The 15,034-nt window shown below is 38.6% G+C and overlaps 1 protein-coding gene across 1 annotated transcript in view; it reads right to left on the reverse strand.

Moving 5' to 3' along the window:
- Positions 1 to 5,676: 5,676 nt before the first annotated feature.
- The window catches only part of TAFA2 (TAFA chemokine like family member 2), a 554,547-nt gene continuing 545,189 nt past the window's right edge, over positions 5,677 to 15,034 (reverse strand). The window contains exon 5 of the mRNA XM_067697196.1: positions 5,677 to 6,287. Within this exon, the coding sequence (XP_067553297.1) occupies positions 6,276 to 6,287 (12 nt within the window). The 3' untranslated portion in view covers positions 5,677 to 6,275. The remainder of the gene's footprint in view (positions 6,288 to 15,034) is intronic.

The following is a 15,034-nucleotide window of genomic DNA, read 5'->3' on the forward strand; positions in this document are numbered from 1 at the left end:
AGAGCATCTACTGAACGCTGGCAGAAGACCTCAGACCTCCCAAAAGGCAAGAAACCCCCCACGTACCTGGGTAGGACAAAAGAAAAAACTAAACAGAGACAAAAGGATAGGGACGGGTCCTGCACCAGCGGGAGAGAGCTGTGAAGGAGGAAAAGTGTCCACACACTAGGAAGCCCCTTCGCGGGTGGAGGCTTCGGGAGGCGGAGTGGGGGAGCTTGGGAGCCGCGGAGGAGAGCACAGCAACAGGGGTGCGGAGGACAAAGCGGACAGATTCCAGCGCAGAGGATCGGGCCGACCGGAACTCGCCAGCCGAGAGGCTTGTCTGCTCACCCGCCGGGGCGGGCGGGACTGGGAGCTGAGGCTCCGGCTTTTGTCGGAGCGCCGGGAGAGGACTGAGGTTGGCGGCGTGAACACAGCCTGCAGGGCGTTAGTGCACCGCGGCTGGCCGGGAGAGAGTCCGGGGAGAAGTCTGGAACTGCCGAAGAGGCAAGAGACTTTTACGTCCCTCTTTGTTTCCTGGTGCACGAGGAGAGGGGATTAAGAATGCTGCTTGAGAGAGCTCCAGGGACGGGCGCGAGCCGCGGCTAAAAGTGCGGAGCCCAGAGAGAGACATGAGACGCTAGGGCCGCTGCTGCCGCCACCGGGAGGCCTGTGTGCGAACACAGGTCACTAGCCACACGCCCTTCCGGGGAGCCTGTGCAGCCCGCCACTGCCAGGGTCCCGGGATCCAGGGACAACTCCCCCGGGAGAACGCACAGGCGCGCCTCAGGCTGCAACGTCTCGCCGGCCTCTGCCGCCGCAGGCCCGCCCCATACTCCGTGCCCCTCCCTACCCCCGGGCCTGAGTGAGCCAGAGCCTCCGAATCAGTGGCTCCTTTAACCCCGTCCTGTCTGAGCAAAGAACAGACGCCCTCCGGCGACCTACACGCACAGGCGGGGCTAAATCCAAAGCTGAGCCCCTGGGAGCTGTGAGAACAAAGAAGAGAAAGGGAAATCTCTCCCAGCAGCATCAGAAGCAGCGGATTAAAGCTCCACAATCAACTTGATATACCCTGCATCTGTGGAATACCTGAATAGACAACCAATCATCCCAAATTAAGGAGCCGTGTGGATGAAAGGCTCTTGGTGCTGCAGCCAGGAGTCAGTGCTGTGCCTCTGAGGTGGGAGAGCCAACTTCAGGACACTGATCCACAAGAGACCTCCCAGCTGCACATAATATCAAACAGCAAAAATTTCTGAGAGATCTCCATCTCAACGCCAGCACCCAGCTTCACTCAACGACCAGCAAGCTACAGTGCTGGACATCCTATGCCAAACAACTAGCAAGACAGGAACACAACCCCACCCATTAGCAGAGAGGCTGCCCAAAATCATAATAAGTCTACAGACACCCCAAAACACACCACCAGACGTGGACCTGCCCACCAGAAAGACAAGATCTAGCCTCATCCACCAGAACACAGGCACTAGTACCCTCCACCAGGAAGCCTACACAACCCACTGAACCAACCTTAGCCACTGGGGACAGACACAAAAAACAACAGGAACTACGAACCTTCAGCCTGCAAAAAAGGAGACCCCAAACACAGTAAGATAAGCAAAATGAAAAGACAGAAAAACACACCGCAGATGAAGGAGCAAGATAAAAACCCATCAGACCTAACAAATGAAGAGGAAATAGGCAGTCTACCTGAAAAAGAATTCAAAATAATGATAGTAAGGTTGATCCGAAATCTTGGAGATAGAATGGACAATAGAATGGACAAAATGCAAGAATCAGTTAACAAGGACCTAGAAGAACTAAAGATGAAACAAGCAACGATGAACAACACAATAAATGAAATTAAAAGTACTCTAGATGGGATCAATAGCAGAATAACTGAGGCAGAAGAACGGATAAGTGACCTGGAAGATAAAATAGTGGAAATAACTACTGCAGAGCAGAATAAAGAAAAAAGAATGAAAAGAACTGAGGACAGTCTCAGAGACCTCTGGGACAACATTAAACGTACCAACATTCGAATTATAGGGGTTCCAGAAGAAGAAGAGAAAAAGAAAGGGACTGAGAAAATATTTGAAGAGATTATAGTTGAAAACTTCCCTAATATGGGAAAGGAAATAGTTAATCAAGTCCAGGAAGCACAGAGAGTCCCATACAGGATAAATCCAAGGAGAAATACGCCAAGACACATATTAATCAAACTGTCAAAAATTAAATACAAAGAAAACATATTAAAAGCAGCAAGGGAAAAACAACAAATAACACACAAGGGAATCCCCATAAGGTTAACAGCTGATCTTTCAGCAGAAACTCTGCAAGCCAGAAGGGAGTGGCAGGACATATTGAAAGTGTTGAAGGAGAAAAACCTGCAACCAAGATTACTCTACCCAGCAAGGATCTCATTCAGATTTGATGGAGAAATTAAAACCTTTAGAGACAAGCAAAAGCTGAGAGAGTTCAGCACCACCAAACCAGCTCTACAACAACTGCTAAAGGAACTTCTCTAGGCAAGAAACACAAAAGAAGGAAAAGACCTACAATAACAAACCCAAAACAATTAAGAAAATGGGAATGGGAACACACATATCGATAATTACCTTAAATGTAAATGGACTAAATGCTCTCACCAAAAGACACAGATTGGCTGAATGGATACAAAAACAAGACCCATATATTTGCTGTCTACAAGAGACCCGTATGCTAACACATATATATGGAATTTAAGAAAAAAAAAAATGTCATGAAAAACCTAGGGGTGAAACAGGAATAAAGACACAGACTTACTAGAGAATGGACTTGAGGCTATGGGGAGGGGGAAGGGTAAACGGTGACAAAGCAATAAAGAGGCATGGACATGTATACACTACCAAACGTAAGGTAGATAGCTAGTGGGAAGCAGCCGCATAGCACAGGGAGATCAGCTCGGTGCTTTGTGACCGCCTGGAGGGGTGGGATAGGGAGGGTGGGAGGGAGGGGACGCAAGCGGGAAGAGATATGGGAACATATGTATATATATAACTGATTCATTTTGTTGTGAAGGTGAAACTAACATACCATTGTAAAGCAATTATGCTCCAATAAAGATGTTTAAAAAAAAAAAAAAAGGGAAAAAAATAAAATAAAATAAAATGTAGAAGTACAAAAAAAAAAAAAAAAAAAGTCATCACAAATCAGCCACTCATTGACCCATAGACTCTCATGATCTATTCTATGTTATGACATACTGAAGTAGGTGTTTACCAAATTAATTAAAAAGAATAAGATCGTATACACACACACATAAACACACCCAAAGTGCATGTGAAACCAGTGAAATCTGAATAAGGTCTGTATTTGAGTGGATAGTGTTGTACCAATGTCAATTTCTTGGTTTGGTAAGATGTTATCACTGGGCGATAATGGGGAAAAGGATACACAGAAGTCCTCTGAGCTATTTTCATAACATTGGAAATCTTAAATTACTTCAAAATAAAAGCTAGTAATTTTTAAAGGCTAAATCATAGCCATATTTTATGTTTTAATTAACATTTCCATATATGGTTGACCTTTGAACAACGCTGGGGTCTGGGGAGCTAACCCTACATGCAGTCGAAAATCTGCGTATAACTTACAGTCCATCTTCCCTCTATGCGGTTCCTCCATACCCAAGGTTCTGCATCCCTGGAACCAACCTCAGATTGTGTAGTACTGTAGTACTTAATGTTGAAAAAAATCCATGTATAAGTAGACCTGTGCAGTTCAAACCTATGTTGTTCAAGGGCCAACTGTATAATGAATTTCAAAGGATAAACAGTCATTATTTTCAACAATTTTTATAATAAAATGATTTTTGTATATTGCTAGCAAAATTTTGCCAGTTTTGCTCACAGTCAAGATGTGAGCAAGTGGCACAAGTGTAGTAGATATATCTATTTCAATTGTTTCTTAGCAAATAAGCAAGTCAAATATTGGAACCTTGTGTAAATGGCAAGATTTGCCATGGATTTTTATAAAAAGAAGATTGAAGAATTTATGTCAGCTTCCCCATAAACTCAGAGGTTTTCCTAGATAGTAACTGAAGTGCTTTTAAGATAAAACACTGGAAAACAGATTCTCTGAATGTAACTCATGAAAAAGAGTCCATTTTATATTCCAATTTTATTCGCCTTTTCTGAAGAGTCACAACATTAATCTACTGGGGATAATCTAGTTAATATATTTGAAATTCCATTTATTTTTTTCTATTGATATGCATGTATTACACTTGAATATAATACAGAATTTCCAGTGTTGTTTTAAGGGACATAGTTTAAAAAATGAGAGGCATGATTTATAATTTCAAACCTAGGACAAATTCATTATTTCCAAAATAATATAGTTTTCCACTTTGTTCCAAAGAAATTAATGATATTATTACTGATGCAGAAACTCCAGCACAACTGTTACTCCTTTCTTTATGAGTTGAGACAGTCTTGAACCATTGCAAAATTCACTCAGAGCCATCTAGTTGTATATGCATAATTAAAATGGAAGGAGAAAGTCATTCCATTCCATGGACTTACGGGGTAGTATAGTTTACTTTAGTTCAATATCAAAAGCATACTTTACAAATTTAATGTTTAACAAATTTTACACTTTTAGTCATTCTGCCGAGAAAAGATTCTGGGTAATGTCTTGGTCTTTGAAAGTTGTTATCAATTTAGCCTGGAGAGCTTTGGTCTGTATGTCAGCCTCCATCATGGAAGTCAACATATACCTAATTGGCCATGTCAGTGAGTTTTAAAAAACAAAAGATGTCCACACCTTCTCTAACATAATGGAACTTCTAATAGGACAATTTCTGAAGTATCTTCCTATTAGTCTAAGATGAGTAAAACATAGAAGCTCCTCCCCCTTTACATTCTTTCAAACTATACCTTTATACAATATCCAGAATGGCTATGCAATTTCCATTCTTCTCTCCCTCCGCATCACAAATGAAACAAAGCAGATGTAGTATAAAATTATACATTCTGCGAGTAACTTAGAAAAACAAGTACATACATGTTTAAGGCCTTGAAATATTTATAAGATTTTCCTGTAGAACTGAAAACCACAAATGTTAAAAGTACTACGAAAACGTGGACAAAGACTGACTAAAGAAATTGTTTGAACGGGACAACTGTAAGCAAATATTTATAAAATTTAGACCAAGGAAAAGAATTTTTCTACAATTTATTCTACCAACAGACTGAATAAACAAATAGATAGGCATTCAAACAGTCATTGGGATAGAACAAGAGACAGCCTTTTTAGAATGAGATAGAAAGGACAGTTTAAAAAAATACTAGAAGAAATCTAAGTGAATAACTTTCAAGCTAAGAAATCAAAACCCACGTGCATCCTTGGCAATTTTTTGAAACTGAAGGTTACCTAAATACTTGACTGCTCACTGCTAATTTCTGTGAAGGGAAAAAGTAAAGATAAAAATGAAAGAAAAAGCCCACTTAAAAAAAAAAAACAAAAAAAACTGAAAGGGAGAGTACTCTAGAGGTACCAAACAGGAGTATATAATGAAAATGGTAATTCAGTTCTAACTACTACCTATTTTACTGACAGAGAGCTGCAGCAGTGTGTTAGCCTTGGGGAAACATGTCAGCTTGTCTATACATTCTTATATGATTGATGTATTCAGATAACTTTACTTGCCAACAGTAATTATTATCAATGGATATATATTTCCATTCCTTTAACAAAAGCAACTTTAAGATGTTAAAACATGTAGGCTTTCAGAGCTTCAAGATTAGGATACAAATAAATTGTCTCAGTCTACACCATGCCAGAGGAGAAGTTCGCAAAGGAAAAGTCACTGAAGCCATGTGCAGTCCTAGCCACTGAACACAGGACTCAGGAACAGGTCCATGACAGAAGGCCAGTGCACTTGGGAGACTCAGAAACAAGAAAAGCAGTCACATTTGGAGCCAAGAGCCCAAAAGGTAAGTGTCTCTGACACCATCCGGCAACGCCAACTCTTCAGACAGTAACTTCAAATCCTTTTTGCAAGTGCAATTATACAAGTTGAACACAGTTCAAATCTGATGAAATCTTCATGATATAGAAGTTCATGTCGGACTTTTAAAAAGTCTTGATTCCAAGAAGAAGCTGATTACAAGCCATGAAATCCCCTGGAAATAGCAGACTCCAGAGTGCCTCTTGTGAGCTGTATAAAAATTTTCCTTCAAGATCACCTCATGAGTTATGTTTCTATGCTGATGTTCAGTGTAATCAGCCTTGAGGATCACTTGATTTATCCTTTGTTAATGGGTTACCTGCAAAAGAAGAAGAAAATAGAATCATTTCATAACAGCCAGCATCTTAACACTCTACACAATTAAGTATTAGAAATGAATATGTAACTCAAAATGCTGTATCAAATAAATTATTGAATTTTAAAGGACTACCATATTTAGGTATTTATAGCTTATTAAAAGAATTATTTTCTCTATTATTTCATAATATTTTTAGAGCCCCTTGAACTATTATCCAAATGACTCCAACGGTGACCAGGAAGATCTTAACTGGTGATCTTTGCCCTTTCAGATCTGAAGAATGATTCTGGAATCCCTGTTCTTTGCACAGGCTTGGTGGACATAATAACCCAGAGATCATACACATCATGCCAGGAGTCAGTGAAGAAAGGCCTTTGGCCTCAGGGATACAATCAGACCCCATCTTCAAGAAAGCCCTTGAGATCTGGTTGCATAAAATCCATTCTTGAAGTAGTTTAAAAGTTGAGTGCTTATTGACTCAACTGTATTTCAGAAAATTAGCCATTCATAAGGCAAAATAAACCCTATTATTTTGAGAGAAAAACAATTAATGATAGTACAATCCTTTACCAAATTTTAAAGGTGCCCAAATTTCTCATGGAATTGATTACAGCAGTATTATTAATGCTATTATACATTACTGAGGCAGATTCACACTGGATTTTTACACCTACTCAAGTCCAGAGAATGTTTGTATGCAGGAAAAAGGAATAATAGCTAGCTAGCTAGAATACCTGATACATACACAGATATCTCTATATGCATATGGAAGGAAGATGATATAGAGAGATAGATTTCTGCTGTGTCAATGAATTTCTAGTTATGCTCTTAATAGCACAGTACTTAGAGTTGCCTAACAGTTCTTTTGCAGCAATGGTGAGTAACAAAAAGTGAGTTTTTAAAAATTATTGTGGATACTTTGGTTTTATTTCATTAAATGACATAGTTACTTGTCTTTTCATGAAACATTTGCCAAAAGACTGGGTTTTGTTTGTGTTGTTTATTGTTGTTCAGTCAACTATGAAAAATAGGAACATTAAACAAAACAAGAAAGGCAGCTCTAGATTTTGCTCTGCCATAGCTGGTCTCCACAGGAAGGTATAAAATTCAAATAGGTAGGTTCTGCATGGAGGCAGCCTTCATATCTGTGTCTCGTTGGTCAGCTACCCCTCCCAAAGAAGGAGCTTCTGTCTGTGTATCTGTAGCTGCTTATGCCCGTGCACAGAGAAACTATGGAAGGAATGGAACTGTGGGTGGGAAGATACAGATGTGAAGGGTCTGCTGGCCTCTAGAGATTCTGGGAGCGGGGGATATCTTCCATAGGGAAGCAATTTCATTATCAATTTGTCTGCCATTCAATGGTCATTTTATACAAGTTGTGAGAATGGCTCCCAGCCTGGGAGTCAGTGTAAGAAGGTGGGGAGGAAATGTGAAGAGTGCTATGGACATGATGTTACAGGTTGCTGATGCAGATGGCTGATCACTGTGAGAAACACAGAAACGTTATTTTTGTGATACACTTTATTGACAAACATTGATTTAATACAATCTGATTTCCACTGGCTGAGAAAATTCACCTGCCTTTTCTGAAAACTCTCTTAGTAGGCATCATTATGAAACATAATATGGGGACCAGTGCTTGAAATGACAGGAACAAAAGAGGAAGAGAACAACTGGTTTAGCCTCAGGAGAGGTTCAACACGGGCAACTGGAGGGGCACAGTGCAATGACTCCAGGAAAGCAAGTGACACGTCCTCTTGAGCCACCGCAAGCCCAGGTTCCAAGTAATCTCTTGGTGGGTGTGGCGGACGCATTCTTACATCTTCATTCCAAGGTAAGTATTTCATCCTGCTGGTTTATATAAAGCTGAGGAGTGATTCTCTCAACCATTTATATACTTAAAGCTTTATTTTCACATAATTTTAAAAATAGACATCAAATTGACAGTATAATACCAAAGGTTTATATATCTGTAATAAATCTTTCTTCCATGTCAGTAGAGGAAACATATAAGTATACACAAACACATAACTATACAATCCACATGCCCCAGAATATCATATATACACATTTTTATCATGCTGTGTTTCTATCAGCTAAAATAATTGCTAGAAAACCAAACTTCAAACATGATTTAAAGAAGTGATCGTCTAAATAAGCATGGATTGAAACATAATGAAAGCTTTTCCTTATTCTCCAATTTCATGCACTATTTCCTAGTTTCCTAGTTTATTAATCCTAAAACATCCACATTTTATGAGATCAAGGGTAACAGACAACTTGTTTTCAGTATGATTTTTGTAAATCATTTGATCTTGATCAGAGGACTGTTGTGGTTCGGCACATAGAGCTCTGGATTTAGGTCAGTGTGGCAAGAACACTAATCACACTGGCTGTGTCATACAACCTCTGGGCCCTACAGCTTCCCATGTGTAAAATGGGGATAATCTTGTTAGCCTCACAGCGTTGCTATGAGGATCGAATTATTATACTTATGAAAACCTAGCTTTGTCAACTATGAAGTACTATAAAAATGAACGTTTTAGAGTTGGGATCAGTTTTTTTCAGTGCATAAATGTTTAACAAGAAAACCACTAAAAGTAGAATGAGAGGATCCCACTAACAGACAGACATTCACTCTCAAGTTAGAGGACTACACTTAAGGAATTCAAACAAAGGCTGTCATAATTTGCCCATCTCAACGAAGTATAAATATATCAGTGCTCTCCCTGACAACTTCCAGATTTGTACCAAATGAAATGGCAAAGCCAAAGATTTAAAAACATGTAGATGATTCCGAATACAGGTACATTGTCACCAATTTTCATCACCTAATATGAAAGGTCCAAATAACACTTTAAAATTATTGTCTAAAATTCAGTACAAAAAAACGCTTTTATGATTTGTGTGCGCATTAAGTCCAAGTGAATCATGTTTAAATTATGACATGCTAATGGAGGAAAAAGGATTGCCATTTTACCCTTTATAGATGATAAACTGGAACTTCCTGATATGAAAGAGTTGCTTAAACAATACTTATACAATCCAACATTTAAAAATTTTGCTGTCATTTAAAAGTAAGCTTTTAGTACATCAAATTAAGCACTGCCTTATTTTTTAGAACTTAAATATTACTCTCTTTGCACTCAAGGCCATCTTTTGGAAGAGGCCAACTAGTAAAAGTTTGACCTTCAAAGGAGGCTTTTCAGCAAGTTTTCAGTGACTAAAAGCAGGAGGTTGCAATAGAATCACTTTTACCGGATAGGAAATAGCATTTGCTACCATGAATTCGCTGTCTTCTGGTTCTGAGGGCAATAGATGTAAAATACTGCATGAGGGAGAGAAATGGTCCTACAATCATTACGGTTATGCCTTGAGCTTCATACACTATAATCACTGTCTCAGTAAATTTGCCTTTCCAAAGGCAGTATTTTACACAGCTGTTCTTTTTCATGCAAATTTTGTGTGTGCTGCACACCAGCCAATTCGGTAAGTGAAACTACTTGGCTGCGGAACACATGCAATAATAAATTTTATTACTATTATTATTATCAATATTATTTCTAGTCACAAGCACAAAGCTATCTTGGTAATGAGCCACCAGGTTGAAGAAGCTAATCTGGTAACATTAAATAAAAAGCACTGATTCTTTAAGATGAGAGCATCCATTTATTTCTTCCAGTCCAACAAATCTGCTACAGGGCTCTGATTAGATTTCTCAATAATTTATGCTAAAATCATGTCTTTTTACATCTGTTCACTGATTTAAATGGCAAAACTAAAACCAGGTAAATGGCATATAAGATGCTATATTTAAAATGAAGTGAAGTCAACTATTTTAATACTGCCTGTCTTCATTTTGTATTTTGACCATTATGTTATATGCTCTGCCCATCTTCAAGGTAAGATAAATTAGAAAGGCTAAAAAAGGTAAAAAAATTACAGAATCCATTCTGTCCCCAAGTGCAAAAGATGCTTTTATAAAGTTCTTAAAATCATTATATTCATGGAGCCTATAGTTCTTTTTCCCTGTTCAAATCATGCTGACTAGGTTACCAATGGGAGAAAACACACTATGGTAAGAGGCATAATGACAAATAGTGTGGGCTCTGCAGACAGGCTGCCCGGGTTCAAATCTCTGCCTTATCACTTTCTAACACTGTGAGGTTGATAAATTATTTAAAACCCCCGAGCCTTAGTCTCCCCATGTGAAATATAAAAATGGTATTATCAGCCCTCATATGTTTGCTATTGTGATTAAATCAGATAATCCCTGCAAAGTGTCTGTCCAGGCAAACGCTTTTTAAATATTAACAGGTGGTAGCAGTAGTAATTCCCAAATAAGACACAAAAGGTGATGCATAGGATACCTATGGGAGGGGGCATTATTACTTCTTGTTTCTCTATAAACATTGATTTAATTAGTAAATTTGCTGTGTCTTATAGTAACTAAATTTGTAATTATTCATTTCGTATGCTGTTAATCAAAGTCATATATCAAGATGGAAGCACTATTGTTTTAGCTGGCTTTGGGAGAGAGACTGTCTTTTCAGACAAGGTGATAGAGAGTATGTAATGGTTAAAAAGGTTATACTTTGAAGCCAGGCTGTCTAGGTTCAGTGCTTAGTTCTGCTGATAACTCAGCATGTGACCTTGAGTAAAACAGCTATAATATTAGTACCTAAATCATAGAGTTGTATGAGCTGAGGAGAAAATAAGTTAATTGGTCAAATGCTTAGAACTAATATTCTAAGGCACATAATAAGCATTATGTAAGTGGTAACATTATTCAGATATGGGTACATTTCTACGCACCTAAATGCATTGAATTCCTACGTTTGCCCTCGATTATTTCTGAGCATAAGTTACTAGTTTTTAAAGGCAGTTGCATTATTTGTTTTTCTAGTGGATCAGCTGCCATCAGACTCTACACGTAGGAAAAATATTTAGGAAACTAGTAATACACTTTAACCACCTAGGCGTAGAAATAAATGTGGTATAATTATGCCAAACAAAATGCAGATTTGTAAATTTCCTTATTCATTATTGATGGCTCCTTTGAGGTATCTGGGTTCCAGCCCATATCCCAGATTTTTTTTTTAAATTTCAGTTGTTCACTTCGCCAGTCTACATAAATTTGTCAAATCACTGCCAAATCACCACAGTGTCCGTGTAAATCCTATCATATTAGCTTAACTTACAAAATATTCTTATTTCTTCCAGTGTGGTCATTAAAATCTTTTTATGAGGAACTATTGAACAATATTTATGTTCCTTTGAATACAAAATGAGTCACATACACACAAGAATAGAAGAGACAATGCATTGTGAACGTAAGTCAATTTCATTTTTTAAAAAAAATTTCACTAAAATACCCAGGTTATTAGAGAAACAAACATTTATCTTTAGACTGATGGACATTCTTTAAATAATTGGAAGGCAAGGAATAGGTCGCAGTATTTCTGAAAGGAGGCAGCAGATTAAAATACAGTGCATGTCGGATTTTTATAATATAGCCGCTTAACATCATAGGCATCATTTCAAACTAATATTCCAATAATAAATTTAACTTATTCGATATAGGTAAAAAGGAAGACTAGAATACCCTCATGCTAAATGCCGATCTTTTAATTAATTAATTTCTTTATTAATGTATAATTGACATACATTGTATTAGTTTCAGGTATATAACATAAGGCACTCTACCATTTAAAATCTTTCTGAGTTGGTAAATGGATTCTTAAAGCAATCCCATTTTTTTAAACCACTAAATGCTGATTTGAATGAACTTTTCCTTGCTTGGAAAATAATTGCTGCTTCACTGCAAATGTATTTTTTTAATGTAGCTCTTACAAGTACATGACTTAACTTCTTGCTTCACTTTTTGTGTACTAAATGTGCAATTAAAACATCATGACTCTGCAGTAGCAGGTTTTCTCATTTAAGCTGGAGAAAAGCTGCCATTGAGTTGGTCGTAACTGTACATGAACGCACTTGTGCTTTCTTAAAGCACCTTATGCAATGAGGTATTATGAAATGGAAGACTCCTATTGGTCTGAAATGATCATTTAAGAGCAAGCTGACCAGACAGCTTTTAAGTATAGATGAGGCAGTTTAAGGCAATGACATATGAATCACCTTCATAAACATACACACCTATGTAAAAAATTAAGCCTCTATTTTACTTTCATGCTGGTGAAAGTGATTCCTATAAGCCCTGAAAACTACTGCGTTTTCATACCACAGTTTAATTTTCCTTCCTAAGAATGGCTGGTGCTGTGGCTTGGCCTCCACATTTAACATTTGCGGCACCAAAGCCAATCTGTTTAATACTTCGGCTGGGGTCAATATTGCCACTAACTGACCTTGTTATCCATTCTATGAATTCTCAAAAAATTTATCTCAAAAAATTTAACAGCCTTGGGTGATTGGGAATAGTCATTTCAAACAACAGAGCATTTCTGTAGCTAACTGGTTCTATTCTATAACATCTTAAGGAAAAACCCAAACCTTTTTGCCAACCCAATATTTAGGTGTACCTCAGTGTGGGTCCCGGTTTGGAAGCGGAAAATGTCATAGAGTCTTCCTAGACTTCTGGAAAAGAAAACAGAGCACCAGACTGACTGAGAAGAGGTGGGTTTGTTTTGATAAGAGTTTGTAAGTGTTACAAGCTTCTGGTTTTAGAACTTTGGACAAGTCACTTAAAAATCTCTCAACCTCCCTGGTTCGTTCATACCTGTCAAACAAGCTGGCTAGACTTAGTGAGTTTCTAATTCCCTTCTATCCCCAAGGATAATAAGGACTAATCAAAATGGTATAAAATTTTATCCCGATTACTTTATTATTTACTTGATTACCTGATTACCTTATTTATTACCTAAATTCATTGGTGGTATAACCACTATATAGACTTCATTTTACTAAAAAACCTATATTAGAATGCAGGACTAGTGAGCTTTTACCACAAATACATCTGTCAGTGGCTTTCAGCTTCCTGTGCTGTGCAAATGAAGATCTCAACTAGAAATGAGTCTTTGGAACAGATGGACTTGCACCATTTCTTGGAACTTTGAAAGCTGTACAGTGTACCTGCCATGAACTCTTCTATGTGACTCATGAAAGCAGATGACTGTTTGCACTTCCATTTATGCACATTCATCCACTTGGAGGCAGATCAACTGACTCTCTCTGGATGACATTAACTGTTAGCATTCCCTGACTTCTCTTTGGGTAGTTAATAAGTTCCTTTGGGACATTAAGAAAATTTAAGACTTTCCTACTTCTCCTGGCTTTCTACCATATATACCTTCCATTTAATCCAGGTGGAAAAACAACAAAAATTTAGATAATTTTGAAAGACAACAGTATAATGGTATTACACTGTTTAAAGAAACATCATAAAGTCCTTAAAATGGGAAAACAATTAGTTTGAATGCTTTGAGGAAAGCTGAATAGATTTTTACAGATATTATTCCATATACCAGTGAGTTCACACATTTTTAGAGACGGTTGAAACTTTGAACTCATTTGGAAGGCACTTTTCCTGCTAAATTTGATAGTAGGTTCATTTCTTTAGACTCACCTCACATATGTAAAGAAGTAATTTGAATTGATAGTTTTTAATCCAATTTCTGTTGTAAAGACTTACTTTAAAAGTTTACATCTGGTCAAGTATCACAGTCAAGAATTTCAGCCTCACTGCATATAAGGGCTAACAGAAGTAAGCAATAAAAATTGTGTTTATAAGGTGAATTTAAGATAAGTGGAATTTGGGAGGAAGGATTGAAACTTGGAAGGAATCTGTCTTAGTAGCCTAGGAATTACTAAGAGAGAAACATTTTCTCTTAGCTTCCTGGTTGGTTTGAGTTATAAATACAACTTTTCCTTGAGACACCTGTCTGCATAAAGAATATGTTGCTTTCATTTTGAAAAGAACTTGGTGTAACTTGTGGAAGAACGAGGCTAGTACCGTGCCTTAAGTAGCACACACACACACAGTCTCTCCTTTCCATCCCTATCTTCTGCCATAAAATTTAGAGATGACCAATCTATATGTGGTACATTTTGGGGAAAAAATGTTTCTCTAAGTTATAAAAACTAGAATCCATTTTCTGAAGCATAGGGCAGCATAGGCAGTGATGTTTACTATGTTGGGGGTGTTTGCTTTTTTTTTTTTTTTTTTCTATTTCCCAGATATATTTCTCCCTTTAAAAAAAAATAGTCATGAGGGGTGCTGGGAATATGGTGGAAGACTAAGACGCGGAGATCACCTTCCTCCCCACAGATACACCAGAAATACACCTACACGTGGAACAACTCCTACAGAACACCTACTGAATGCCGGCAGAAGACCTCAGACCTCCCAAAAGGCAAGAAACTCCCCACGTACCTGGGTAGGGCAAGAGAAAAAGAAACAACAGAGACAAAAGAATAGGGACGGGACCTGCACCAGTGGGAGGGAGCTGTGAAGGAGGAAAAGTTTCCACACACTAGGAAGCCCCTTCGCGGGCGGAGACTGCGGGTGGCGGAGGGGGGAGCTTCGAAGCCGGGGAGGAGAGCACAGCAACAGGGGTGCGGAGGGCAAAGCGGGGAGATTCCCGCACAGAGGATCGGTGCCGACCGGCACTCACCAGCCCGAGATCTGCTCACCCGCTGGGGCGGGCGGGGCTGCAAGCTGAGGCTCGGGGTTTCGGTGGGAGCGCAGGGAGAGGACTGGGGTTGGCGGCTTGAACATAGCCTGAAGGGGT

The sequence above is a fragment of the Pseudorca crassidens genome, chromosome 11 (assembly GCF_039906515.1).
Source record: "Pseudorca crassidens isolate mPseCra1 chromosome 11, mPseCra1.hap1, whole genome shotgun sequence".
Taxonomy (NCBI): domain Eukaryota; kingdom Metazoa; phylum Chordata; class Mammalia; order Artiodactyla; family Delphinidae; genus Pseudorca; species Pseudorca crassidens.